General features: G+C 39.1%; 1 protein-coding gene across 3 annotated transcripts in view; it reads left to right on the top strand.

The window, feature by feature from the left end:
• INPP5A (inositol polyphosphate-5-phosphatase A) overlaps window positions 1-26815 on the top strand; it is a 343269-nt gene that overhangs the window by 127238 nt on the left and 189216 nt on the right. For all 3 annotated transcript variants that reach the window (XM_067465755.1, XM_067465756.1, XM_067465757.1), the window contains exon 4: window positions 1781-1868. In XM_067465755.1, the coding sequence (XP_067321856.1) occupies window positions 1781-1868 (88 nt within the window). The remainder of the gene's footprint in view (window positions 1-1780; window positions 1869-26815) is intronic.

The raw sequence follows: 26815 nt of genomic DNA, 5'->3' as shown, positions 1-26815 counted from the left end.
GTAAAAACGGTACAAAAGTATAAAACAAATCACATAAAATTATGACAACAACCCCGGTTAACTCATGTAGCATTAAATTAAAATAATACAATTTTAAAACAACAGTACATAAAACGAACTGCCGTCAATTCATAAGGTGCGAAGTGTCAGCTTCACATGGCCCATTCAACCTATTCAAGGTCAAAGGCCTGTCTGAACATTCATGTTTTCAGGTTGAAATGGAAAGATTGAAGGGTGGGGGCTAACCTAATCTCTTTTTGGGGGGGGGGGTATTCCAGAGCCACCACAAAGAAGACTATCTCTCTCGTCTCCACCAACTGTGCTTGTGATGCTAGTGGGACCGCGAGAAGGGCCTCCCCTGTCAATCTCAGAGCCCACACTGGTTCATAGAAAGAGATGTGGTCTCAAAGATAGGTTGGACCCAAAGCGTATTATCAGCCAGTAAAAAGCCTGGTTGTGTCCATGCTCTTATTGGCTGAGAATGGACACAACCGGTGACTACAATTCCCAGAAAATCTTGCAGTTTGTCTTTTTTTTTTTTTTGAAAAAATGTTATGGTTAAAAGTTAAAATCATTCTAAAAAATAAGTAGACTGCTAAATTGTTTTGAAACTTGGCAGGCCTGCAGTTGTAAATGGGGTCTAAAACTGGTGTAGGTTCCATGCAGATAGGCCTTAAAATGACTGAGGATTCAGCCTTTAAAGTTTCCCATTGTAGCCAATGGACCGACTCTTTGCTTAACGAAAACCCAACACCCTCCTGATTCTAGTAACTTCCTGGTAAACAGAATCAGGAGTTAGCTGAAAATGGATCCCGAAATGGCTAAATTGCACACCTATTATAATTATGTCTTCTCAGTCTTCAAATCCCATAAGCTAAATGTGTTTATAGATTCTGACAACACGATGTAAAACTATTTTTGTTCCTGGGTTATAAATATCATTTCCTAATTGGGTCTATCATAAAAACATGGGAAAAGTATATTAAACTTCAAAAACTTTGTTTTTGCTAAACTTCTTGCAGCACATTTTGCTATAGTTTTTCAATGAATACCTCGTAGAGTCTAAACGAATTCATAATTTGTGGCAGCCAAAAAAACGAAAGTTTCTGAAGTATAACAACTACTTTCAAAGAAAGTACCACACAATTAAACAGGAAATACTTTCAAACCAGGAACAGATTTTGTTTCAATTTTTTTACATAGTGTAATCAAATCTTTAAAAGTCAAACCTGCAAATGTGGACCACTACTATACAAGTTATGTCAGTATCTGAAGGAAATAAATGGCATAGAGAGTTGGCTTTAAACTTCAAAAACTTTGTTTTTGCAAGATATCCTACAGCACATTTTGCTATAGTTTTTCAATGAATATCTCATAGAGTCTAAATGAATTCACCATAGTTTGTGGTAGCCACAAAAATAAAGTTTCTGGAGTGTAATAACTACTTTCACAGAAAATACTGCACAATTAAGCCAAAATAATGCTTTCAAACCAAGAACAGAAAAGTTTTCCCATTTTGTTACATAGTGTTATGAGTGATTTTTGTTGGGCAGCTGACTGAAGGAGTGCAGAACCAAAGTGGAACATGGTAGGATTACTACAGTAGTAATTCATGATATGTTTCAATATGTTCCCCCAAGATAATTGGTATTTGTTGTTGTTTTTATCTTTTGGGAACTTGATGGGACTTTAGTATGTTTTTGATTTTTTTTTAAAAAAAAATAGGTTCTTAATATTTATAGGAATGTTTATTCTTTTTTCTTCTGTTCTGAATTTTCAGAGAATTGTTATCAAGTGATGCAATGAAAGACTACAACAGAGCCCGGGTTTACCTGGATGAGAATTTCAAGTCACAGGAACACTTTACGGTGAGTTTTCATGCGTAGTTTGTTCTTTAGTTCATGTTGGCATAACATTACTTCTTCATCACATGGGGAATATTTTCTATTTAGACTGCAGATTCAGCTGCACTTGCTAATGGCTAAACCCTTTTCAATAAAATTGGGATTATGTTCCAAATGAGCATGGAAACTATGCCATTCATCACTGCCCCATAGGCACTAATAGATGCATTCACTTAAAGCCCCAGTTGTCACTTGGGATAAAATGTGTGTGCTTTAAATTGGTTTCCATGAAGTCCTATTTTGGTGACAGACAATTCTAATACTTTTGTAACAATGGTGGTGCTGTTGTTGAAGGCTTTCGTGGCCATAATATCTGGGTTGCTGTGAGTTTTTCGGGCAGTATGGCCATGTTTCAGAAGCATTTTCTCCTGATGTTTTGCCCACCTCTATGGAAGGCATCCCCAAAAGTTGAGAGGTCTATTGGAAACTAGGCAAGTTGTTGTTGTTCATTCGTTCAGTCGTCTCCGACTCTTCGTGACCTCATGGACCAGCCCACGCCAGAGCTCCCTGTCGGCCGTCACCACCCCCAGCTCCTTCAAGGTCAGTCCAGTCACTTCAAGGATGCCATCCATCCATCTTGCAAGTAAGATTTATATATCTGTGGAATGTCCAGGGTAGGAGAAAGAACTCTTGTCTGCTTGAGGCAAGTGTGAATGTTGCAATTGGCTACCTTGATTAGCACTGAATGGCCTTGCAGTTTCAAAGACTGGCTGTTCCCTTCATGGATAATTCTTTGTTAGGAAGAAACTATGAAAATGAACAAAATCTGGCTCCCAGGATTTAAAAAACTCTAAAATCAGCACAGTAAATAAAAAGCAACACTAAAAAAAACCCCAGGGAATTTCCAGACATGAAACAATCAAGGCCAGCTAACACCTCCTAACAAAGAATTCTCCCAGGCAGGAAGCAACCAGTCGTTGAAGCTGCAAGGCCATTCAGTGCTAATCAAGGTGGCTACTTGCAGCATTCACACTTGCCTCCAACAGACAAGAGTTCTTTCTCTTACCCTGGACATTCCACAGATATATAAACCACACTTTCCTAGTTTCCAACAGACCTCACAACCTCTGAGGATGCCTGCCATAGACGTGGGCGAAACGTCAGGAGAGAATGCTTCTGGAACATAACCATACAGCCCGGAAAACTTACAGTAACCCAATGGCGGTGCTGATGGTGTTTTCCTGGTTATTTCTTCTGGTGGCCTTAGAACCGATTGCTCGGAGTGGATCATCTGCCTTAAAAAGCATAAGGATATTTTATCTGGCAATTTCGTTTTTAAAATCCAGAAAACTCATCAGTGACATGTTAGTTTCATCAACAGTTTTGCAAAGCCAAAGGCAGTTTGCAGAATCAAGAAAGTTCATGTTTCAACATGCTTGCAACATTTGCAGTTCAGCAACACCGTGTGCAAAGAGTTTTTGTCGTGATGCTGTAATAACATGTTTCTGTTTTAAACTGGCAAGCAGCATACCTTTGAAAGAGGCACAAATCGTAGTTACAAAACTACGTATTTATTCATTTACTTATTTTAAAGCCATTTTCTAGGCTAGAAACCTTAACCTTACAAAAAAAGAATAAAAGTATTTTGTCTTAATATCATAAGACATGGAGAGATACAGTTCTTTTCCATCAAAATCCTAATTTCTCTCCTAATACATATTACTTCAACATTTTGATTTGGCACTCTTGATTCCCCCTTCTTTTAATTCCCTTGGATTATTTCTTCTTTTGTTCTACCCCACTGAAATTTCCTTTCTTTAACAGATACATAATTGGTTCAATTTTGGCTGTCACTGTGATCATTCTCCAGTTCAGAGAGATGTAACAAAACTTTTTTTCTTTCTCTACTATTATCATCCTGCTATCAATTCAGAAAGAAGTGTGGTGCACTTTTATTCGGTTAGAAAGAGTGTTGTGATATGCTGTATTCCTTGTCTGTGAGTAAAAGACTAGGAGAAGCAGGTGAAATTACTTCATGATACTTTTTCTATCCTGGGAAAACATTGCTGTTGTCAAATAGGAGAAAGGGATCTGGGTGTTGTATACGATATGTGGGAAGGAAGAACAAATAAATTGGAGAGACAGATAAATGTTGATTTATGTTTTATTGTAAAGTTGATTTTATTGTTTATTTTTATATGTATGATTGATTTGTATTGTTTTAAAATGTTGTCAGCGAGCCGCTTTGGAAAGCAGGATATAAATAAAGATTTATTATTATACATAACAAGATTAGTACACACCAAACAAGATCACTCTGCTGGCTGTTGTATTGGATCACACATCGGACACTTCCCAAGTGTCTAGGACTGTGTGATGTATCAGCGAATAATGCATGCAGATCCCAGTAGGATGGCCTTCTGCAGCTGGCAGATCGTAATTTTGTCAGCGCCGATTGTTTTTAAGTGCAGACCAAGGTCTTTAGGCACTGTATCCAGTGTGCCGATCACCACTGGGACCACCTTTACTTGCTTGTTTCAGAGTCTTTTCAGTTTGGTCTTTAAATCCTTGTATCGTGTCAGCTTTTCCAATTGTTGTTGTTGTTGTTGTTGTTATCTATATAAATTTATTTATCGTGTCAGTGGCAACCAGACAATTGTATTACATTTTAAACAATTTTTTAACAAACAGACAAAACAGAGTTTGCAAGCTTGGTAGTTGATTAAATGTCCTTTGCCCAGTATCTGGTCACTTGGAGTGCCTCTGGTGTTGCTGCAAGAAGGTCCTCCATTGTGCATGTGACGGGGCTCAGGTTGCATTGCAGCAGGTGGTCTGTGGTTTGCTCTTCTCCACACTCGCATGTTGTGGATTCCACTTTGTAGCCCCATTTCTTAAGATTGGCTCTGCATCTCATGGTGCTAGAGCGCAGTCTGTTCAGCGCCTTCCAAGTCGCCCAGTTTTCTGTGTGCCCAGGGGGGAGTCTCTCATTTAGTATCAGCCATTGATTGAGGCTCTGGGTTTGAGCCTGCCACTTTTGGACTCTCGCTTGCTGAGGTGTTCTAGCGAGTGTCTCTGTAGATCTTAGAAAACTATTTATTGATTTAAGTCATTGACATGCTGGCTGATACCCAAACAAGGGATGAGCTGGAGATGTCTCTGCCTTGGTCCTTTCACTATTGGCTGCTACTTCCCGGCGGATGTCAGGTGGTGCAATACCGGCTAAACAGTGTAATATCTCCAGTGGTGAACACCACACCACACCACTGGATCTATATAAATAAAAATGTAATGTTTGTTTGTGGGATTAACATAACTCAAAAACCACTGGATGAATTGACACCAAATATGGACACAACACACCTTTCAGGCCAACGAGTGACCATCACTCATAAAAACACTGAAAAACACAACAGAAAAGACTTTAAAAGCCTAAAAAATGCATTACAACACATGCACAAAACCACACACACACACACACACATACACACAAAACACATATACACAGACTCGGCCACAGCAAGACGTGGCAGGGGACGGCTAGTTATTATTAAATTAGTAGGATAAGAACATTTTCAAGACATAGTCCTCCTTTTGCGCAGACTCTACTGCAGTTTTTGATTTTTGTATTTGTCACATTCCTAGAGGATAAGTCTGTTAATGGCTTTGTAAGGAACCTCTTGATACAGAATGGAGCAGAGGCAGTCCCTGAATTGCAAGCATCCAACTTACAAATGATTCTTAGTTACAAATGGGGATGAGACAACAGGAAGTGAGAGAAATCTACCACTCGGAAGGGAAATTCACTCCTGGAAGAGTTATCATGGGGAAAATGTATCTCTACCAAAGCTTTCAAAATCCAATTTTCACAGGGACAGAAAGTGAGGTGAAATCTTCTGAACAGGGGTACAGACAGCAAAACAAATACTACAAGGGTGCTTACCCTTCCCAATGCTATCCAGAGCTATGTAATATATATATTTGGCTGGAGATACACTTTTAAAATGTACCTGTTCTGACTTAACATACAAATTCACCTCAGGAACAAAGCTACAAAACTTATTTTGTATCTTGGGGACTACCTGTATACTCTTGAATCCAACTGGAAGAATTTATATATTGCATGAGGGTCTGTAAAATGGAATTTGAAAGTTGACAAGATGAAGATGCTATGAGTTGGTCATTCTTGGGTGTGGATCTGTGAATTAGCTGCTGCCTCCATTATCTCTGAAGGTGAATAACCTGGGACAGTACACTTTATTCTGCCTTGTTTCTGGATGCTTATGTGGTAGAGCAGGCCAGCACATCCTGTGCTCCTCCCACCCAAGTGTTCTGGACTTCGGCTTCCAAAATTCCTGGGCACTGGACAAGCTGGCAAGGGCTTCTGGGATTTGAAGGATCAAACATCTGGAGAGCCGCAGGTTGTACAGGTCTGTGGTAGAGAGTGTCATCTTCCAGCTGTGTCTGGTTCACTAGAGGTTCTTGATCCTGGACACTGTGATCCATATCCCGGTTAGACAATTGTAATTTATTACTTCTGGAGCTCCCCTTGACAACACTCTGGAGATCATACCACGTGTGTGCTTTTTCTCTTATGTGGTTTTTATTCTTTTGTAAACCTCCTTGAGTCCCAGTTTTGAAGAAAATTTGATGTACAAGTGAGATAAGATACAAATAGACCGGGTGAGGGGAGACCACCTCTTGTTTGTCACAGAATACAATTCAGAGAACTTACTGAGTATTCTACAATGTTGGTATTTGCTTCATTAATATTATGTTTGATATACCTAAATAAATAATACAAGCTGGTACTTAGTTACAAATTACAAATTCATAATTTATAAGTATGGATCTGTGTCATGTATCATGTTCTGCAGTTGATGGTGGTTGGTGGTCACCAGCAGTTGAAGATGGAAGGGTTAATGTAAGTCTCAGTTCTGAAGGGTTGAGTAAGAATTCATGGGTGAAAGCAATTAAGGGTGGAGGTATGCAAGAGATAGGTTGCAGATGGGTGTTTCTGGATATAATGAGTTAGCCTTGGGACTGATCTTTGGGAGAAAAGTATTTGTCTTATTTTGGTGGTAGGTGCTGCTGGTTTTTCCCCAGGTCTCTGGATTTTTGGTATCCTGACCTGACTCCTGAACTCTTAGAACTTTGAATCTCTGGACTGGCTTTGGACTACGCTATAGACTCTTGATCCCTGGACTTTGCTCATTGAACTCTCAGCATTTTGACCACTGGACTGGACCCTTTGACTACGATGTAGCCTTTGCTATCAGTTTTTGTTTATTCTGTGGCTGAGTGCTATCTTTATGTTTTATGTTTTGGACTATTAAAATAGCCAGAAAGTAAGTGCTGTTTTAATTAAACTGTTTGATACAAACTGGGTGATCGTTTGATTCACCTCTGCCTAAATACCGGCAAAGCCCTGGCATCATGACAAGCTGTCACTGGTCTGTTTTCAGGACAACTGTGCAATCTTACTAGAAACTGATATAAATGCCACCCCAGAATATCCTAAAAGCTAGCAACTAAACTAGGCAAAAAGTCCAGCTTCTGATTAGGGTTCAAGGAGGACAAGGATTCTAGCTTCTTCCAATAGTCATGCCTAAAATAATTAAAGAAGCAGGATCCCTACTACACATCTTTGGCTTGCCATTACCTTCCCACCGAAGTGGTACCTATTGATCTACTCACATTTGCATGTTTTCAAACTGCTAGGTTGGCAGAAGCTGGGGCTTTCAATGGGATATCACCCCATCCCATGGATTCGAATCACTGACCTCCCGGTCAGCAAGTTTAGCAACTCAGCGGTTTAACCTGCTGCACCACCGTGGACCCTATTATAGTCTAAATAGTATGTTTTTAGCACATTCTTACAATGCTTTTGCCGCTTTCTCATTACCATTCCCCAACACCATTTCCAGCGTCATTTATGTGTTTATTGTGTTTCTGCTACTTCAATTGATTGGTTGCGGCAACACATTTTGTTTGCAAGCATCAATAACATTCCCATATTGGATACAATTTTAGTGACAGAACTGCACAAGACACTGCAACCAGTAGTTGATGAAGATGGTAATGATGCTATAAGTAATTATTAGGTCTAATTATTAGATAAAGGAAAGAAAGAAAGAACCATTTAATCAGTATGAGTACGACTGCAGACAGTTATGAATATTTTAAAAGTTTAAATATAAAAGCTCCCACAATAATAAATTGGAGTACTTTGGCTTAATGTGACCTTTTAACAAGGGAATAGTAACTATGCTATAATATAGAATAACATTATTAAATAAAGAGCGTTATTTTACCTTAAAATTATGTTCTCATTATTACAAAACCGGTAAAGTTAATTTTTGTGAGATTAATGATATTTGAGCAATTTGCTCAGTCAAGCCTGGCTCAAATAATTGGTCATTAATTGAAAAAGGAAATTGAATTTAATTTATCTTGTACATAAATCCTATGAGAGTTATTAATAGGTCTCAGAAAATATCAGCGTGTTCCCAGAAATGAATGGAACTCTTTGGACTTTGTGAGCATATTAACCATGGCAGTTGGAGGGTTTTTGCTAAATATCATAAAATGATTTAAGAAGACTGACATAATTGAATTTAGTGCCGGGAGAATTCAAATACTCGATTAGCTCCCAGGGAGCTTTTTATTTCTTTTAAAGACTAAAGACTTTTGTCTCTGTCTCTCCCTGTCCTTCTCCCACTGTTTTCACTGGGTAAAACTGCACAATGTCACCAGGAGGTGGAGCTAAGGTATTATTTTTACGCAAAGTTATGGCTTCTTAATGTTTCTCTTGTCAATCTCGGGTGATTGGGCTCAATATGTGCCTCCTATTTTTCATTCTTTCCTTAAATAATTCAAAGAAAATATATAAACTGCAAATGTTCTGGAAATTATGTTAGCTAAAGGGCTAAGACTGAAAATATGGGAAAGGAACCCAGTTCCACAGTAAGCTATTTTTGAAAACGCAATTAGAAATACAGGCAGTCCCCAGTTACAAACAAGTTACAATATGGAAAGAGAGACAGTTCTCCAGTGGGACAATGGGTTAAACCCTTGTGCCGGCTGAAGTGCTTGCCTGAAGGTCAGTGGTTCGAATCCACAATATGTTTTTTCTTTCTTTCATGTCAGGAGTGACTTGAGAAACAGCAAGTCGCTTCTGGTGTGAGAGAATTGGCTGTCTGCAAGAACATTGCCCAGGGATTTGGGAGGTAAGCAAGGTGGTGATGAGGGGGAACGTCATACAACAAAAAGTGATAAAGAATAAGCATATTATTTGAGAACACAGAAATGCTGGACCACTCTAACAACCACCATGTCAAACTACACAGAGAAGCCATTGAAATCCACAAGCATCTGGACAATTTCAACAGAAAGGAGGAAACCATGAAAATGAACAAAATCTGACTACCAGTATTAAAAAACCTCCAAAATTATAACAGCAAAATGACAGAGAGGAAACCATCAGGGACATCTAATCACCTCTCATCAAAAGATTGCCCCAGGCACCAACATGCCACACCAAACAACTGCCAGGCCATCAAATACTAATCAAGCTCCAACAGAAAAGAGTTCTTTGTCCCACCGTGGTCATTACACAGACATATAAACCCATTTTCCTAGTTCCAACTGACCTCACTACCTCTGAGGATGCTTGCCATAGATGCAGGCGAAACGTCATGAGAGAATGCCTCTAGAACATGTCCACATAGCCCGAAAACCTTACAACAACCCAGTGATTCCGGCCATAAAAGCCTTCAACAATACAATGGAAATGGAAAAAATTATGGAAGAAATTAATAAAGAAGAAAACAACCTTAAAAGGAAACCAAAACACAAAGAGACACAGAAAGATGTTATATTTCACCATCCTTGTGGGAGGCTTCTCTCATGTCCCCGCATGGCGAGCTGGACCTGACACAGGGAGCTCAACCTGCTCTCTCCAGATTTGAAGTGCTGACCTGTTGGTCAGCAGTCTGTCAGCTCCAGCTTCCCATGAAGGGGCATGAAAGAAGCCCCTGAGAGAATGGTAACACATCCAGGCATCCCCTGGGCAACGTCCTTGCAGACCGCCAGTTCTCTCACACCAATTTGCTTCTGACATGATACAAAAAAAGTAGGGGAAAGCGTGGGATAAGCCCACTATTTCCAGTGCCTGGACTGCATTCCAGAAACCATTCCCATAGTTTTCCAGACTAAATTAGTCCCGAAAACTGTGGGAATACCCAGCCCCTCCTCCTCCAAAGCCCCAAACGTCTTTGAAAAGTAAAGAAAATTTACCTGGCCTCCAGTACACTCTTGGAACAGCTCTACCGGTGTGTAGAAATGATTTCCCAGAAGAGGGGGGGGGGGAAGGAAAATTGGGGGAGGTAGAGGGCCTCCAGATGTTCTCATGGGCCAGTTCTGCGAGAGCATCTGGACACCCACCCCAGAAAGTGCGAGCTTTCTGGAGTGGGTGTCCAGATGCTCTCACGGAACTGGCTCCCAGGAAGATCCGTGCTTTTAAAACGCAGATTCTCCTGTGATAAATGTCTATTTGGATCCTGGATGAAGGCCTATTTGGTTCCTGGATAATGTTTTGTCTAGGTTGATTTAAAATGTTCCACCAAGCTATATCCAAGAACCCAGAGATTTATTTCACGTATGCCTAAGAATTTCAGCTTGTCCTTTGTCCGAATGACTGACTTGTTTCTCCTTAGTAGATTCAAAGGAATCCTATAACTGGAACTGCTCTGTTTATTTTCATTGTAAATTGCTTATTTATTTATTTATTTATTTTAATATGCTTTCCATATATTCAATGCATTCTATAGACCAGGCTTTAGGGAATTATTCTTTCACCAACATTAGCTTAAGCCAGTGATCCTCTACCTGTGGATCCCCAGATGTTTTGGCCTTCAACTCCCAGAAATCCTAACAGCTGGTAAACTGGCTGGGATTTCTGGGAGTTGTAAGTCAAAACACCTGGGGACCCACAGGTTGAGAACCATTGTAAGCCAATCATTTGAAAGGCCTGGTTTACTGTATAGTAGGTATATTCTCTTTCTGTGGCTAACCCAACAGAACAAGCACTCCTCTTTTTGAACCAGAAGTGCTTTATGCAAATATTACACTTCTATGCAAACAGCTGATGTGGCAGCAAAAATGAGACCGGCATCTCAGGTCAAGGGCTGCCATTCAAGAAAGAGAAATGCAGACCTCCTGGGGATATAGGCTAACTGTGCCGCTATTTCCAAACTGCCCTCTGCACATTGATGAAGCACGGACAATGTTATCATAATTGCACCATCGGTGTCTGTAACATTTAATAGGTTAGTCAGAAGAATAGATCTACTGTCCCAAGGTAAAACTCCTAATTTTGAGAGTGAGAGATGATCACGACCTTCCGATCTTGTCTCTTTTCTTAAAATCTGATTTTCTTAGATAGTTAATTCCCTGGGTACTTTCTTTTTTTCTCTATTTTACTATTTTCCATTTTTTTAAAGACTTTTATAGACATTTCCTTTTCAATGAATTTTTAAAAAACTTTCACTAGGTCACAAATAGTTGTAGCCTTTTGTATTGACATATTTGTTTATTTCAGATCTTAAAATGTCAAATTTGAACATTATGCATAATTTTCTTTTCAAAGCATCGTATTTAGAGCCAGTACAATTCTCTGCAAATTTGACCGTACTCCATGTGCATATAAACGTTTTCTCTTTCCACAATACTGATTACATCTTTCATAAGACACCTAAATTGTGGTATATACCTAATTTTGATAAAAGAAATGAGCTCGCTGTATTATTTTTTAATAATAATACAGGATATGTCTCCTCTTAGATTATCAGATATATTGAATTGATGTATTCAATTCATTTTATAATATACTAGCGTCCCCTGCCACATGTTGCTGTGGCTCAGTCTGTGTATATGTGTCTTTTTGTGTGTATATGTGGGTATGTATATTTGTGTATATAAGTGTGTTTGCATATATATGTGTGTGGTTTTGCACATGTGTCCGTGTATTTTTTATTTTTTTGCTTTTAAAGTTCCTTCTGCTGTGTTTTTCAGTGTTTTGATGAGTGATGGTCACTCATTGTGTATATATGTTTTGTGTGTGTGTATATATTTGTGTATATATGTGTGTTTTCATATATATGTGTGTGTGGTTTTGTGCATGCGTTGTAATATATTTTTTAATTTTTTTAGCTTAGTCTCTTCTGCTGTGTTTTTCAATGTTTTTATGAGTGATGGTCACTCGTTGGCCTGATAGATGTATTGTATCCAAATTTGGTGTCAATTCGTGCAATGGTTTTTGAATTCTGTTAATCCCACAAACTAATATTACATTTTTATTTATATAGATTAAATCTATGTAAATTTCAACAAAGGATAAAGGAAAATTTACAATGAGATGAGTGAAAAAATAGAAATGATATATGCTTGTTATTGGCTTTGTTATGGTTTTATATTATTTTAATGTTTTAAATTGTATTTTATCGTCTTGGTACCGACTGTGAACTGCCCCCCAAGTCGCCTGCGGGCTGAGAGGGATGGTATATAAATATAGTAAATAAATAAATTTCAGTTACAGGCGTGTTCTAATGGTAAACATGCAAAATACTTTACTCTCATTTCTCTCCTACCTACTCAGCATTTTTCCTAATCACTTTCTATTACGGTATTGAATTATACTGTAAAACTAACTTTGGAGGGTTAGGAAAACTATATCGAACTTAATTCACAGGACATTTTTCTAGACCATGGCTTGTTATTTTGCTTTTTGCTAAAATGTCAAATGAAACTGTAGTACATGGGAAAGTTAAGGCACAGTTATACCTAATCCTTTTGTGTTTCGATTTGTCCGAATTCTAACTTTTGGACATTTGAAAAAAAGGAGAAGACAAAAAAATATATTGTAGACTTGGGCAGATGTGCAGAAATGACATTTTGATTCATTTCACAGAGATGTGACCAAAATATACTTCAAGCCCACATTGCAGCTGAATCAATTGGACAAATTTCCAAAGAAACACTTTAGGATTGGCCAGCAAATGGAAAATATCACTCTTTTGGCACCATTTAAAGATCTGTCAGCTTTCTCCCATTTTCCAAAAGTCTGTATTCTTCCATTGGGAGCTTTAAGAAAAAAGTCTTTTCAAATAATAGGAGATCACGCCGCACTCTTTGAAAAATATAGTAACCGAATAAAGCATTATGGTTCAGCAAGAGTGCAATTCACTACGGTCTGACTACACAATGTCCATTGATTTTACTGAGGCTTGCACACAACAACTAATGGCATTTTTAAAGTTTGTGGATGTAGCTTGGCAATGATTAAAGTACGAAAAGAGCCTTTTGAAAAGCATATATTATACCAGATGAAGTGCTGTGCTCGGAACGGAGCTGTCTCTCAAAACTCTGTCAGATGGTAAAATTTGAAAATAATTGCTTGCAAAATAATGAAATGCTGTGTGAAGAAACTTGCTAATGCATTTGTCAGTAGACATTCGGCTAATTCATAAATAAGAGCCGTGTGACTCGCAGGAGAAATAGCATGAACGCTATTTAGTGATATGAACTAATGGGAATATTGAGGGTTTTGAATATTGCATTTGCTGTAATGGAGTATTGATGGCCGAAAAGAAAGCAGTACTTCATTCTGAACGCTATTTTTTAGATTAGTATCATGAGATGTCCTGAGGCAGCAGCATCTTCTCGTACATATTTTTCTAACAGAAAATATAATGCTTCTTGTATGCATTCAAAATAACCAATATAAAAATAATTTAATTATTAGATAAATATTAATACTAATAATAAAACTTTATTTGTAGACCGCCCTATCTCCCCAAAGGAACTCAGAGCGGTTTCCTTAAATTCTAAATATGAGGCACATTTCCTAATATATTTTAAAATACTTGATTACAGGTTGGCACTACATATACTAAATTACTGAAGTCTATTTATAAATGTAGTAGCTGTACCCGCTATACGTTGCTGTGGCCAACCTTCCCTCCCTCATTCTCTCCTTTCCCCTCTTCCTTTGCTCCCTCTTTTCTTCCTTCTTTTTTCTTCTTTCCTTCTCTACCTCTTTTCTTCCTTTCCCCCTTTTTCTTTTCCTCCCTCTTTCTCTCCTTTCTTCCCTTTCTCTCCTTCCTTCCCTCCCTCTTTCCTTCCTTCCTTTTCTTTCTTTCTTTCGCTTCTTCCTTCCTCTTCTATCTCTTTCCTTCCTTCCCCCTATTTCTTTTCCTACTTCTTTCTCTCCTTCCTTCCTTTGCTCTTTGCTTCCATCCTTCCTTCTCTCTTTGCTTCTTTCTTGCCATTCCAACCCTTTCTCTCTCTTTCTCTCCTTTCTTCCTTCTTTACCTCTTTCCTTCCTTCCTTTGCTCTTTGTTTGCATCCTTCCTTCTCTATTTCCTTCTTTCATTCCCTCCCTCTTTCTCTCCCTCTTTCTTTTTTTCTCCCCTCCCTCTCTTTTCCTTCCCTTTTTTGGTATCATCATGTAGCTTTTCGTCATTTAGCTTTTTTGGGTTTTTAAGTCCTTTCTGCTGTTTTTTGGGGTTTTTTATGAGTCACTCATTAGTCTGTTAGGAGTATAGTGTCCAAATTTCGTGACAATTCGTCTAGTGGTATTTGAGTTATGTTAATCCCACAAACGAACATTACATTTTTGTTTATATAGATTTAAATAGATTAAAAACGGCATTCATTTCTTAATCCATATATATATATATATATATATATATATATATAATGCCATACTTGTAAAACATACATTAGAGGAAAAGCGGAGTTAAATCTGCTAATAAAATCCAGGGTGCGGGTTGAAGCAGGAGCTTGACTAACGGGACAAGGACAACAGGTGTTTTGCTTTGGATTGGTGGAAGAGATAGAATAAGGAGGACTTGTGTTTTGTGGCTGATCATTTCAGCAGCTGTTTTATGCTTTTGTTTTATGGACCACGTGAAAACATTTGTTGGGGTGCTTTTGTTGAGAGGAATGACTTTATTATGGGCAGAACCATTAGCTACGAGCTCTGCATGGCTTCTCCTTCAGTCTGTGGAGTTTTGCTCACAGGAGGTCAGCTAATAGGCCAAAGGATTGAGTGAAGAGGCAGAATAAGGTGAGCTTTTGTGTTGTGGGTTAAGGCTGATGGTTTGATTGAGTCTTTTGTAGGCTTGTTTTCTTTCTTTCTTTATTTCCAGTATTTCTACCCCGTCCTTCTCAACCCTGGAAGGGGGACTCAGGACGGCTTACACTTGGCAACAATTCGATGCCATACATACAAGCAAACAACAATACAACAATATTTTAAAACAATAGATAAATCATTAAGTTAAAAGCAGTTAAAAGCATTTTGTCAAAGCCACAATGCCATTCCAATTCAGTTCCATAACCAAAGTACTGCTACGTCTGTTGACCAAAGGCCTGGTCCCAGTACTACGTTTCACTTTCTTCCTGAAAGACAGGAAGGAAGAAGCCGACCTCATCTCGCTGGGGAGCGGGTTCCAAAGGCAGGGGGGGGGCACCGCTGAGAAGGCCCTGTCTTTCGTCCCCGCCAAAAGCATTTGTGAAACTGGCGGAGCCAAGAGCAGGGCCTCCCCAGATGATCTTAAGCTGCGAGGTGGGACGTAGAGGGAGACATGTTTGGACAAGTAAGCTTGGCCGGAGTCGCGTAGGGCTTTATAGGTCAAGACCATCACTTTGAATTGTGCTTGGAAGTGGACCGGTTTAAATGTGTTGGGCAATGTGCTCTCCCTTTCACTACCTAAGTGGCTGGGACCTCTGCTGAGAGGAAGTGAGTCATTATGATACTGCCTATAGAGCAGTGGTTCCAACCTGTGGGCCACAGATGCTTGTAAAACCATGGTCATATAGGTATAAACATGCAGTATTCCCTTTCTGTTACTGAAATAATCTTGCAATACAGCTCTTTAGACACTGATTGCTGGCTGAAGTGAAAAACTTACAAACTTGTATGGTTATAGATTTTGGGACAAAGGCCATATGTATCATAGTTACATGATCAGAAACCAACTATAGCTGCTTTTTGTGTTCTCACCTTCAGCTAATTTCTCTCTTAACTTCAGCAAACATAGCCAGTTACCATATATACTTGAGTATAAGCCAAGTTTTTCAGCTCTTTTTTAAGGCTGAAAAAGCCCCCTCGGCTTATACTCGAGTCAAAATTATTTATTATTTTACAAAAAACACAGTATGTCACAGTAAATGAGATCTATATGCTGGATTTCGTATCACAAAATCACAAGTCGAGCACTTCCCAAGCATCTAGGACTGTGTGTTGTATTTTCGAATGATGTGTGCAGATCCAAGTAAGGTGGCCTTTTGCAGTTGACAGATCGTGATTTTGTCAATGTTTATTGTTTCCAAATGCCGGCTGAGATCTTTTAGCATGGCATCCAGTGCGCCAATAACCACTGGGACCGCCTGTACTGGTTTATGCCAGAGCCTTTGCAGTTTGGTTTTGAGGTCCTGATAATGGCTGAGTTTTTTCTGTTGTTTTTCCTCAATGCAACTGTCACCTGGTATGGTGACATCAATAATCTAAACTTTTTTCTTTTCCACAATCGTGATGTCTGATGTATTGTGTTCCAAAACTTTGTCTGACTGGATTTGAAAGTCCCACAGTATTTTTGCGTGTTCATTTCCCGCTCCCTTTGCAGGTTTATGATCCCACCAATTCTTTACTGTTGGCAGGTGGTACTTGTGACATAAATTGCAGTGAATCATTTGGGCCACAGAGTTGTGCCTTTGTTTGTAATCTGTCTGTGCGATTTTCTTGCAACCGCTGAGGATTTGATCCATGGTTTCATCAGCTTCCTTGCACAATCTGCATTTTGGGTCATCAGCCGTTATTATTATTATTATTACATTGTTTTACTATATTATTATTTCTTATTTTACTTTATCATTATTGTTATTATTACATTTATTATTTTACTCTATTTATTATTTTTATCATTTCATTTATTATTTTACGCTATTATTACTGTTATTCTTACATTTCCATTATTTTACTCATTTATTTTTATTTTTATTACATTTATTATTTTTCTCTCTTTATTATTATTGGAAGGATACGTAAGCACATCTACATTGAAGGTGGTTAGAATAATGGTTTAATCAGAGTTGGAGAGTCTTATCTTAAATTACAGTTTTATGTAAATATTCAAAAACATCTAACCTACTGATGCCGCAATTAATGTAATTTTATTGGTATCTATTTTTATTTTGTAATTTACCAGTAGCTGCTGTATTTCCCACTCTCGGCTTATACTTGAATCAATGCGTTTTCCCAGGGTTTTTTTGTGTGGCAAAATTAGATGCCTGGCTTATATTTGGGTCGGCTTATACTTGAGTATATATGGTATCATAAGTGTGATTAACAACAAGCTGGTTTTTTGTTGCTTTGAAAGCAACGGTTGAAGCAAGTCAGCAGTGAATATTAATGCCCACCTTGTTCCTGCTAACTCAGTTCTCTCTTAGCTTCATTTGATAGCTTTCTTTGAACTTCTGCCAAGTGTACTAAGTTTCCAAGGATTACAACAATCTTACTACTGGCTGTCCTTAGTGGGATTGATGGGAGTTCTAGTCCAACTCTGTTCAGAGTTCTTCTAATGTTGATGGTTGAGTTGTTAGCATAGTATCAATTGTGGTCTGCATAACAACAACAACAACAATAACAACAACAACAAAATTAAGCATAGAGTCAGTGCATATGTATCTACTAGAGATGCCAAGATCAGGGCAGGGACAATAATCAGGTGTTTTGTTGGTTGGACTGCAAGGTGTAGGCTTTTAACTAATTCTGCACCAATGTTCAAAGCATCTGACAAGTCCAAATGGAATCGTATTACTATATATGCTAGGATCTTGTGAATTAGAGCTTGTACCATCAGTAAATATGTACAACTACTGGTATAAGTGTGCACACATGTTGTGCAAACACAGAAAGAGAAGGAAGGAGAGAAAAGCATGTTAATGTGAACTAATTGAAGGGAGATGTTGACAAGCTGCAATGTGTCCAGAGGAGGGCGACTAAAATGATCAAGGGTCTGGAGAACAAGCCCTATGAAGAGCAGCTTAAAGAGCTGTGCATGGTTAGCCTGAAGAAGAGAAGGCTGAGAGGAAACATGATAGCCATGTATAAGTATGTGAGAGGAAGACATAAGGAGGCAGGAGCAAGCTTGTTTTCTGTTGGCTTGGACGACAAGAAAGGGAATTCCTTCTGAACATTAGGAAGAACTCCCAGGCTTTGAGAGCTGTTCAGCAGTGGAACTCTCTGCCCTGGAGTGTGGTGGAGGCTCCTTCTTTGGAGGCTTTTAAACAGAGACTGGATGTCCATCTGTCGGGGGTGCTTTAAATGCAATTTTCCTGCTTCTTGGCAGGGGATTGGACTGGATGGCCTACGAGGTGTCTTCCAACTATCTGATTCTATGATTTCTTGGGGGGGGGGGGGTGGAAATGAGATGATTTTTTTAATAGGCAATTTTATTATCTCCCAATAGAAATAAAATGGTCATTTGTTCCTTTGTTAAAATTAAAATTAACAAAGGTTGCAATGTAGAAATTCAAACTAGACCTATTTTGACACAGAGGAAACATTTCTGCTTAGTCGTAGAGGGCTTTCCAAGAGTTTATTGATCAGTGTTTTCCAACAGCACTGAAATAATGTGTCTAATTTAACTGGCCACATGGAGGAGTATAGGAAAAGCATTACTTATCCCCTGAAAGGCTCAAAACATCAATAGGAGAACATAACATTAATGACTTTCCTATACTCCAGCATCAAAAACGGCTAAATGAGGAAGGGATTACGCATTTGTTTTCCTATAATTTCAACAGTTGTCTTGTTTTACTGCAACTCTAATGCATTAAGACTGAAATGTCACACCAGAACTTCTTTCTTGAAGATTTGTCTGGTATGCAAAGTATGCACCTTCTCACCACTACTCTGCCACCTCGGAAGGTACAAAGGCAATAAAGAGCTCTCTTGCTTTCAGCTATATCAGTGGTCCTCCTAGCATAAGTGTTGATAGTCCTTAACAAGCAGTGGTCTGAAACCCAATGTTTCAAGTTCTCTTAATGAAGCTTTTTTCTTTAGAGCCACTACTAGAGACCCAATATAACTCAGATGCCAAGTATGTCCTATTCTCTGTTCAACCCTAGCGTATGCTTTGCTTTAGAGGCTGTAATGAAAATTGAGGCAGATCATTATTTATTTATTATTATTTCCAGCAATTCTATTCCATCCTTCTCAACTCCCGAAGGGGGACTCAGGACGGCTTACATTCGTCAACAATTCGATGGCATAAATACAAACAAACAACAATATAGCAATATTTTAAAACAATAGATAAATCATTAGGTTAAATGCAGTTAAAAATTTTGTCAACACCATGAAGCCAGTCCAGTTCAATTCCATAATTTATCAAAACCATAAGCCATTCCAGTTTAGTTCCTTAAGCAAGTGCTGCTACGTCTGTTGTCCAAAGGCCTGGTCCCAGTACTATGATTTCAGTTTTTTTCCTGAAAGACAGGCGGGAAGAAGCTGACCTGATCTCACTGGGGAGCGAGTTCCACAGGTGGGGGCCACAGCTGAGAAGACCCTGTCTCTCGTCCCCACCAAAAAAATTTGCGAAGCTGATGGAGTCGAGAGCAGGGCCTCCCCAGACGATCTTAAACTGCAGGGTGGGACATAGAGGGAGATACGTTCGGACAAGTAAGCTGGGCTGGAGCCGTGTAGGGCTTTATAGGTCAGGACCAGCACTTTGAATTGTGCTCGGAAGTGGACTGGCAGCCAGTGAAGCTGACATAACAGGGGGGTTGTGTGCTCCCTGTACGTTGCTCCAGTTAGCAATCTGGCTGCTGCCCGTTGGACTAGTTGGAGTTTCCCAACAGTCTTCAAAGGCAACCCGACGTTGAGTGCATTGCAGTAATCTATACGGGATGTAACCAGAGCGTGGACCACTGTAGCCAGATCAGATCATGGAGTTAGAGCTGAAAGCCTTGTTGTTCTGTTTGATTGTTGTTTTTTTGTGTCAGGAGTGACTTGAGAAACTGCAAATCGCTTCTGGTGTGAGAGAATTGACCGATGTTTCAATGTTTTGCCATCCTTGTGGGAGGCTTCTTTCATGTCCCCGCACAGGGAGCTGGAGCTGACAGAGGGAGCTCGTCCACACTCTCCCCGGATTTGAACCCCTGACCTGTTGGACTCCAGTCCTGCCGGCACAAGGATTTAACCCATTGTGTCACTATGGGCTCCTGTTGTCCTGTAATCAGCAATAAAGATTGACATTTTCCTGATTTTTATTTCCTGTCCACACTACTATTAAAAATGAAGGAGAATAAAAAGACAGAGAAGAATATGTAACCCATGAAATATCGTGTCAAGTGTTTGCCTGTGGTTGTGCAAAAATAATGGGAAATTGTAATGGATGGATGTCTATCTTGTCTATCTTGGTGATTCCCCAAAACATGTCTATTTTGGTGATCATATGTTCTGGAATTCCCAATGATTTGTCTTTGTATCAGCTTCTTTACTGTCCAATATGGTACAGGAGGAGAGTTCTGTAAATACCCTAGAAGCCAGACTTAACTGAGGCTGCCAATTTTGGACATATCACTAGAAGACATAGCTCATTAGAAAAGGCGATGATGCTTGGTAAGGCTGAAAGCTATAGGAAAAAGGAAGACTGAATTAATGGTGGATAGACACAATCAAGGAAGTCACAACCATGAGTATGCAAGGCATGAGGATAGTTCAGTCATGGGCAAACTTTGGCTCTCCAGGTGTTTTGGACTTCAACAGCTGGGAGGCTGTTAGGAATTGTGGGAGTTGGAAGTCCAAAATACCTGGAGGGCCAAAGTTTGCCCATGCCTGGGATAGGGTGACCTGCTTGTGGAAGCAACTTTACAGCTGAGAGGTTGACATCTCCTTCCCAAATCTCCTTCCTTCTGCAGTCACTTATTCATCATATAATCTTCTCCCTGGATCAGGTTTTTCAAATAGCAGAGAATTGGAACAGAAAAAGAAAGTCCTAATGCTAGAACATTGCTATTGGCTCTTAATAATTGTATTTTTTTAAAAATTATGTTTTTGATAGTTTGTTGGGATTTGAAGCCACCTTGAGTGGTTTTCTACCCTAAAGGAAGTGGGTACTTTAAAAAAATAGTTAAGAGCAGCTAATGCAGAGTCTCTGAACCTGACTGAAAGGCTCAGCCAAGTTCTTATTAGAGGACAATATAGTCCCAGCAGATTGTTTCATTGGAATTATGTAATTTTGAAAATAATTGCCATTCCTAATTTTCAGTACGTTTAGACTAATGCCATAGCAAAGCAAACAAAGGAAATGGAGGTGACTGCCCCACTATGGCCATTTTATATGTCTAAAAGAGTAAACTTTGTGTCTCCAGGGAGACAAAATTCTTAGTTCATGCTAACCTTGTATTTCTCCATGATATCCCCTGATGTTTTGTTAATTTTTGTGCTGGCAGTTCTGCACACCTAAATCCCGTACTGAGATACACATGCACGGATGCTGTGGCTGTAAGGTTATATGAATGTCTTCTTTTGACACTTCACTTTTCAAAGTGAGCTACAGTCTAATCCCTTAGTTAATATGGTGCATGAAAACAGATGATACACTGATGGGTTTTATATATGTGTGGGGATTTTAAAAGTGTGATAGAAACAAAGCCCAGAGATAATGAGAATTATAAAGTTTCATGATCCTAAGAATACAGTTTTATGTTGTATCTTATCAGAGCAATATTTGCAAATCCTACTTTATATGAAAATAGGAAGCATGGTAGAAATTTATATTACCTTTCTCTAAAGACCAGCTCTGTGGTTTGTAATTTTGGGCATCTCAATTTTGGGAATAAGCAAGAATTAAATAACCAAGAAAGTGTTTTCTGAAAACCAAGGGCTAAATCCAATGGTAGTGACAACTAGAGTAGACTCATTGAAATAGATGGGATATGGATATATGTAAAGCTTTTAAGTAAATTGGGTATACCCATACACACATGCCCAGTTTATTTGAAAATATCCATTCTAATTAGTAATTCCAACATTTAATGTTATATTTAGATGCAAGTACTTTTAAATCACACAGGTAACAACTGAGATACTTCCAAACACCTTGAAAAAAATCCAAGGTAAATAAGCATGCAATAAATGTATATACACATGGATAGACTCATAGAGATGCCAATTTTAACCACATTTCCCCACATTTGAATATGAATATTTGAGAGATACACTTGTACCCCACTCTTCTCACCCCCGAGGGGGGACTCAGGGCGGCCTCACAGCAAGCACCATTCAGTGCCATCACAATCATAAAAACATTCAACAAATTCATTAAAACAACATCAAATAAAGAGTTGTTAAAACACGCCAGTTAATACTACCTAGTACCTACTGACCCATTAATTCACAGAATATATTTCCCATCTCCCCACATGGAGTCCCCAGTGGTGCAATGGGTTAAACCCTTGTGCCGGCAGGACTGAAGACCGAGGGGTCAGTGGTTCAAATCCGGGGTGAGCGTGGATGAACTCCCTCTGTCAGCTCCAGTTTCCCATGCAGGGACATGAGAGAAGATTCCTGCAAGGATGGTAAAACATCAAAACATCCAAGCGTCCCCTGGGCAACGTCCTTAGTTTTTCAAGTCACTCCTGACATGAAAAAAAATCTCCCCTCATTTCCCTACATTTGAATATATACCCTACATTTGAATATATCCGGGGCGAGTGTGGATGAGCTCCCTCTGTCAGCTCCAGTTTCCCATGCAGGGACATGAGAGAAGATTCCTGCAAGTATGGTAAAACATCAAAACATCCGGGCGTCCCCTGGGCAACGTCCTTAGTTTTTCAAGTCGCTCCTGACACGAAAAAAAAATCTCCCCTCATTTCCCTAAATTTGAATATATACCATCTACTGACCCATTAATGCACAGAATGTCTTTCCCATGGCACCAAATCTCTTGATAGTTTTTCTTTGAACGTTTTCATTATACATATAATAGTTCATACTATTAGATGAAAAATTAAGTATGTGAAAAGAATAACTGCAAAAATCAGCAACTTTGGAGTAGTATAGAAATGCCTTTTAAACATTTTATTATTAAAAATTACCTCCTTTGTCTTTCAGACATTAAGTTCAGAATTACAAAATTTGGAAAGTAATATCGCTACCCTCGAGGCTTACAATTCCATTCTGAACTAAAATGTTTTGCCAAAAAAAAAAAAATGAGTTAATACTTTTTACTCCCTTTTTTCGGGTGTAGAAATACAAATTTGATGGAATAGGGGGCTATTTCACTTTTTTTCAATACAGAAACTGGTTTTCCTTAATATAGAATTAGAAGATACATCTATACCTTGACATCAAATGGATCATAAGGAATAATAGAATGTTTGAGCAGCTATTCCTTGGGTTAGACTAGAATGAAAGTCCAAGTTATCAGTGAAGGAAAGCTATACTTTTCCCTGTAGATCTGTATTTTTTATCTTGCCAGACACTCATTTTGAAAATAAAAGGAGTGGCTACATGTTGGAAACCCTGTCTGCCTTTATTTATTTATTTTATTTATTTCAAATATTTGTAACCTGCCCTTCTCTACCCCCAAAGGGGGACTCAGGGCGGCTTATAGCCGGCAACAATTCAATGCCCCAAATATACAACAGATAAAACAACAGTCACATGGTAAGTATACAATAAATTAGATTTAAACCCATTTAAAATAGTACAAATAGTCCAAGTTCAACAATCAACAACTTAATAAAAAACCAGTCCACAGTCCGTTTTCCATTACATTCAATTTTTATTGTCAACCTGCTATCCGAATGCATAGTCCCATAGCCATGTCTACAACTTTATCCTAAAGGAAAGGAGGGAAGTAGTTGACCTAATTTCACTGGGGAGCGTGTTCCATAGGCGGGGGGGGGGGGGCACTGCCGAGAAGTGTAAGCACTGACCTCGTCCCCACCAAGCACATTTGCGACGAAGCTGGGATCGAGAGCAGGGCCTCACCGGAAGATCGTAAATTTCGAGGTGGGGTGTAAGGGGAGATACGTTCGGACAAGTAACCGTATAGGGCTTTAAAGGTCAAGACTAGCACTTTGAATTGCGCTCAGAACTGGACAGGCAGCCAGTGGAGCTGACATAATGGGGGTGTTGTGCTTCCTGTATGTCATTCCAGTAAGTAATCTGGCTGCCGCCCGTTGGACTACTTGAAGTTTCCGAACAGTCTTCAAAGGCAGCCCCACGTAGAGCACGTTGCAGTAATCTATTGGGATGTGACAAGAGCATGGACCACAGCTTGAAGAACAAAAGAAGTTACTTAGAATATGGGTCTGAACCTAAGAATAACCTTTGGTCATTTGGCATGAGTAGAGCATCAGTCTGTGTGCAACTGGTCCATATGTTTCATTGACTATATTGAAGGGAATGTTCAAAGGATGCAATATGAAGGACCCATTTTATTGTTTTACTGCATTGATACTCAGGTGGAAAAAATTACTCAGGTGCCATTACAATTTAATGTTTGGACTGTCCAAAGTCTGTTTTAATTTTTTTTAAGTGGCTATTGTTTTCAAAATAAATTGTGTTGCAAACAGTATCAGTAGGTCCTATTTTAACATGGCACAGCTAGGGGGCTCCCTGCAGCCATTTCAGGCAGGACGGATAGAAAATGAAATTTTCAACATGGACATTGTAGGTTGCCGAGAATTCTGTTGTTTGGTGTTTTGTATTTAAAAGGGTATTGATATTTTAATTTTTATGCAATGCTTATAAGAAGAAAGGGCACTTTAAGTTGTCTTTGAGAGGGATCCACAATTAAGGTGAGCTTTTCTTAGAAGTACCAAATGAGAGTGGAAGCATGGGTGAGTGGAAGTGGTATAAAATGAAATATTTTACGAGTAAAACTATTGATGCATTGGTATATCTGGGTCTGTCTGTGCTTACACCCACAAATTGTGGGCTACAAATCTAGTCTGAGATAAAAGGTAAAGATTTTCCCCTGACATCAAGTCCAGTCATGTCTGACTCTCAGGGTTGGTGCTCATCTCCATTTCTAAGGCGAAGAGCCGGCGTTGTCCGTAGACACCTCCAAGGTCATGTGGCCATCATGACAGCATGGAGCACCGTTACCTTCCCGCCGGAGCACAATAACAAAGGTGAAAGAAGCACAAAACTTGCCTTAAAATACCCTTTATAGCAGCCAATTAGTGGAAAATACCCTTCATAGCAACCAGTTAGTGGCCAAAGGACACTCTTCTGGAAGGAGAGAGAGAGAAGACCAGATTAGCCTTCTATGGAAGGCAGATTCACAGCATGGAAGCAGCCACATCAAGGCCTTCTCTTGAGGATGTTATCTAGTTCTTTCATAGCTGCTTTTCCAAGAATTTATCTTCTGATTTCTTGACCACAGTCTCCAGTTTGACTAATGCTTGAGTCTGCATACGCAAAATACATAACAATTTCAACATTGTCACATCTTCCCCCGCCCCCCCACACACACACTTTTAATGTTATAGAATTAATCTGTGGCCATTATTTTTGTTTTCGTAATATTGATTTGTAACCTTGCTTTTACACTTTCTTCCTAGACTTTAATCATTCCAAATCTTACCTGTATTTCACTAGAGATCTAGTGTCCTTTGCATTTTTTAAATCATCATGGTATTAGATAACATTATGTAACACGATTTTTGTTCCTGGGTTATAAATGTCATTTCCTAATTGGTTGTATCGTAAAAACATGGAAAAAGTTGATTAACCTGAAAATACTTTGTTTTTGCAGAACATCCTGCTATAGCAGTGGTTCTCAACCTTCCTAATGCCATGACCCTTTAGTACAGTTCCTCACGTTGTGGTGACCCCCAACCATAACATTTTCATTGCTACTTCGTAAGTGTAATTTTGCTACTGTTATGAATCGTAATGTAAATACCTGATATGTAGGATGTATTTTCAAATCCCAACTACCCAATATACCCAAATTTGCATACTAGTGGGGTTGGGGGAAGGGATTGATTTTGTCATTTGGGAGCTGTAATGGCTGGGATTTATAGTTCACCTACAATCAAAGAGCATTCTGAACACAACCAATGATGAAATTGAACCAAACTTGACACACAGAACTCCCATGACCAAGAGAAAATACTGGGAGGATCTGGTGGACATTGACCTTGAATTTTTGGAGTTGTAGTTCACCTACATCCAGAGAGCACTGTGGACCCAAACAATGATGAATCTGGACCAAACTTGGCATGAATACTCAACATGCTGAAATGTGAACACTGGAGGAGTTTGAGAACAATAGACCGTAACATTTGGGAGTTGTAGTTGCTGGGATTTATAGTTCACCTACAATGAAATAACATTCTGAACCCTACCAACAATAGAATTGGACCAAACTTCCCACCCAGAACCCATAACCAACAAAAAATACTATGTTTTCTTGATGGTCTTTGGTGACCTCTCTGACACCCCCTCACAACCCCCACAGGGGTCCCGACCCCCAGGTTGAGAAACACTGTGCTATAACGTATTTTGCTTTAGTTTTTCAATAAATATCTCATCGAGTCTCAATCAATTCAACATAGTTTGTGGCAGCCATAAAAATGAAGTTTCTGGAATATAACAACTACTTTTAAAGTAAGTACCGCACAATTAAACACTTTTAGACCAGGAACATAATTTGCTAAATGGGATATGGGAAAGAAACCAACCCTGAGTAACTTCCATTCCTCAACATTGCTTTTGAGGTCACCACTCTGATGGGAAGCAGAGCAACTAAATAACAAGGCTTTGAAATTCCATCCCAGAGAAGTTGCCCTAAGGATACCTTGGTTGATGGTATCAGAGGCCACCAAGCAGTCCAACAGAACCAACAGGAACACACTCAGTACTAAATACACATGAAGAGTGG

This window comes from Anolis sagrei, chromosome 3 (genome assembly GCF_037176765.1).
Source record: "Anolis sagrei isolate rAnoSag1 chromosome 3, rAnoSag1.mat, whole genome shotgun sequence".
Classification (NCBI taxonomy): Eukaryota; Metazoa; Chordata; class Lepidosauria; order Squamata; family Dactyloidae; genus Anolis; species Anolis sagrei.
Note: the sequence above shows the minus strand (reverse complement) of the source record. Positions and strands in the feature narration are given on the sequence as shown.